This window comes from Vicia villosa, unplaced genomic scaffold (genome assembly GCF_029867415.1).
Source record: "Vicia villosa cultivar HV-30 ecotype Madison, WI unplaced genomic scaffold, Vvil1.0 ctg.000030F_1_1, whole genome shotgun sequence".
NCBI lineage: Eukaryota > Viridiplantae > Streptophyta > Magnoliopsida > Fabales > Fabaceae > Vicia > Vicia villosa.
This window is the reverse complement of record NW_026704964.1, coordinates 219,751-222,111: the sequence shown is the minus strand read 5'-3', so window position 1 is coordinate 222,111 and position 2,361 is coordinate 219,751. Positions and strand designations below refer to the sequence as shown.

General features: G+C 38.2%; 1 protein-coding gene across 1 annotated transcript; it reads right to left on the bottom strand.

The window, feature by feature from the left end:
* Positions 1–808: 808 nt before the first annotated feature.
* LOC131622498 (uncharacterized) lies at positions 809–1,861 on the bottom strand. The gene is made up of 2 exons (XM_058893536.1): positions 1,642–1,861; positions 809–1,527 (listed from the first exon to the last, which is right to left on the bottom strand). The coding sequence occupies exons 1-2, from the start codon at positions 1,859–1,861 to the stop codon at positions 809–811; spliced, it is 939 nt and encodes a 312-aa protein (XP_058749519.1).
* Positions 1,862–2,361: the final 500 nt, after the last annotated feature.

Sequence of the window (2,361 nt, the reverse complement as noted above, 5' to 3'; positions counted from 1 at the left end):
AGTCACCTTCTTCCCCGACTGCGCCTTTCCTACAAATCCAGGTACACTACTCGCATTGCCCATGACAGCCTCGTCCACCTTTCGAGAGAACCGTGGTATGTTTGCGTGTATCTTAGTCCCGTCAATCATTATACCGTCGAGTTTTAACGCCAGCATTCTCAGATCATCAACGTCGCAAAACCGTCCAAAACCGAACCTTCTCCCCCATTTGTTTCTCCTTGGTGAGATGACAACCTCAACACACTTCCCTACACACCCGAACAAACCGAACAAATCCACGGCCTTGATTCTGTCGGGAAAGTCCGAACAGAAAATAGATGAAACCTCACCACATCCCTTTCCCCTAATCATTCCTTTATATGGGAAGACATCCCACCTTTCTCTTATGTTGCTGAACACCTTTTTAGACGCCGGTCTCCACTCCATGATGCTGAAAGCGTCCCGCAACGCTTTATCCCCTGGTCAAACGAACAAGTTTCCGGCGAAGGAGAGAGAACAGAGCATTGGTTATATAGTGTTGCTGCTTTTCTTAGTGTGAAACGACTTAAAAATATACTTTTGGATTTTTCTATACCTTTTGTTTTTTTTATGCTTTGCGTACTTTTAATATTGGGTCTCAGCGTTCTTTTAAGCCTTCGCGACCGACCAGGAACTTGTATCATAAACAACTAAGCACATTAATTTAAAAAGCATAACATATAAATATATTTTATTTCATTTAGAATACATATGATCAATACATAATTTTCGATACTTTATTATAATTTATATAGATAGATAGAAAGAAAAGTCAAGTGATATTGAAGTATCACTCCACCACCATAGCAATAATATCATTATTGTTGAATCCTTTATTGGCAACAAAACGAGCAACAGAACAATCTGGGGAGAACAAGCTTGTAGTTTCATACTCTTTTCCTCCTCCCATTATTGGCATCTTTGCTCCAATATTCACACCACTCACATAATCAGGTTTATATGTCTGACCCAACACGCCACTCACATTGTTGCTCAAAGAATAGAATTTGAAACCTAAATCAAGGTGAGCAAAACAATCATCTTTCGTGATACCATAATTATGAACCCTCGAATCTTCTTCTGTTATAGGGACAACCTTCGCAGTTATCCTAAATTGTCCTTCAACTTCAACAACGATGCTGTTTGTGGAAGTTTCCCTAACAATGGACACGCCGGATGATTCCCATTTCGCACCTTCTGATTCTTGGAGAGTGATCGGTTCGCCATCGAACGATAAGGCAAGACGATCCACAGAATCTTCCCATGTGGCTGTTTTCCGTGCTCCAAGGAAGATTTGGTGATTGTCAAAGAGAATAGCAATCGATTGGACCCAAGTGAAGTCCCTCTTCATGTTGTCATTTCTTCTACCTATGAAGTGTGCGTTGATATGGAGATTGGTGTCAGAAACAAGACAGAAGGTGTTGTCTTTCTTGCCATGGAAGTAAAAAGTGAGTCCATCACCACCAATGAAACGAGGGTCTTGACAAACAGATCCCGGTTTGTCACAGTCTGCAAATCAAGAATCATCATTATCTAATTAATCACTGTATATATATTCATGCAAAAATTTATATAACTTATTTAAACCTAATTTGGAAAATATAGAAAAATAGAAAGTCTTACTGCAAATTGGTTTGCATGAGGGACAGTCCACAGTACAACCATAAGGACAAAACTTAGGACATACATGAACTAAATTATAGCAATGTTTGTATTTCTGTATCTTGCAGCTTGCATAGCCATGCTGGCCTTTAGCAATTCCTGGAGGAGTTGCCCCTGCCTCCGCCAATAGAACAAACACAAGTATCATTGACACTAAAATTTGAACCATCATTTTAGCCATTGAAGGTAAACGAATTTGCTATTCTTAACTTAAAGTTTAGAATACGGATATATTAGTTATTTGTTTGATGTGTGTGAATAACTGGCCAAGAGCATTGCTTTTTATAGGCATAGAAGAGAATCTATCATGACAAGAATAGAGAAGGATTTCCAAATTAAGAATGTGATGTTTTCTTGTTAGTAACTACATCTTTTCACACATGGTGGGTTTCTTAAGAAGAGATTAAGCTTTAATTTGGCTCTATTCATATGAATGCAAGCTTGAGAAAGCTTTATGCTTGCTTCTATCACGTTCAAAGTGGTCATGTTAATTTTGTATATGTCACTTCAGAATGAAGTAATGATATGCATTGTTATACCCAGATAAGGATGCGTCCAATCATGTTGAGGAACCCATTGAAATTGTTTTGGCAAGTCACGAGAGAACAATTATTTGAAAAACCAAATTACAAATAAATTAATGCTTGTCAAATCTGGGCCTTTATTCTCAGCAAAGTAAAA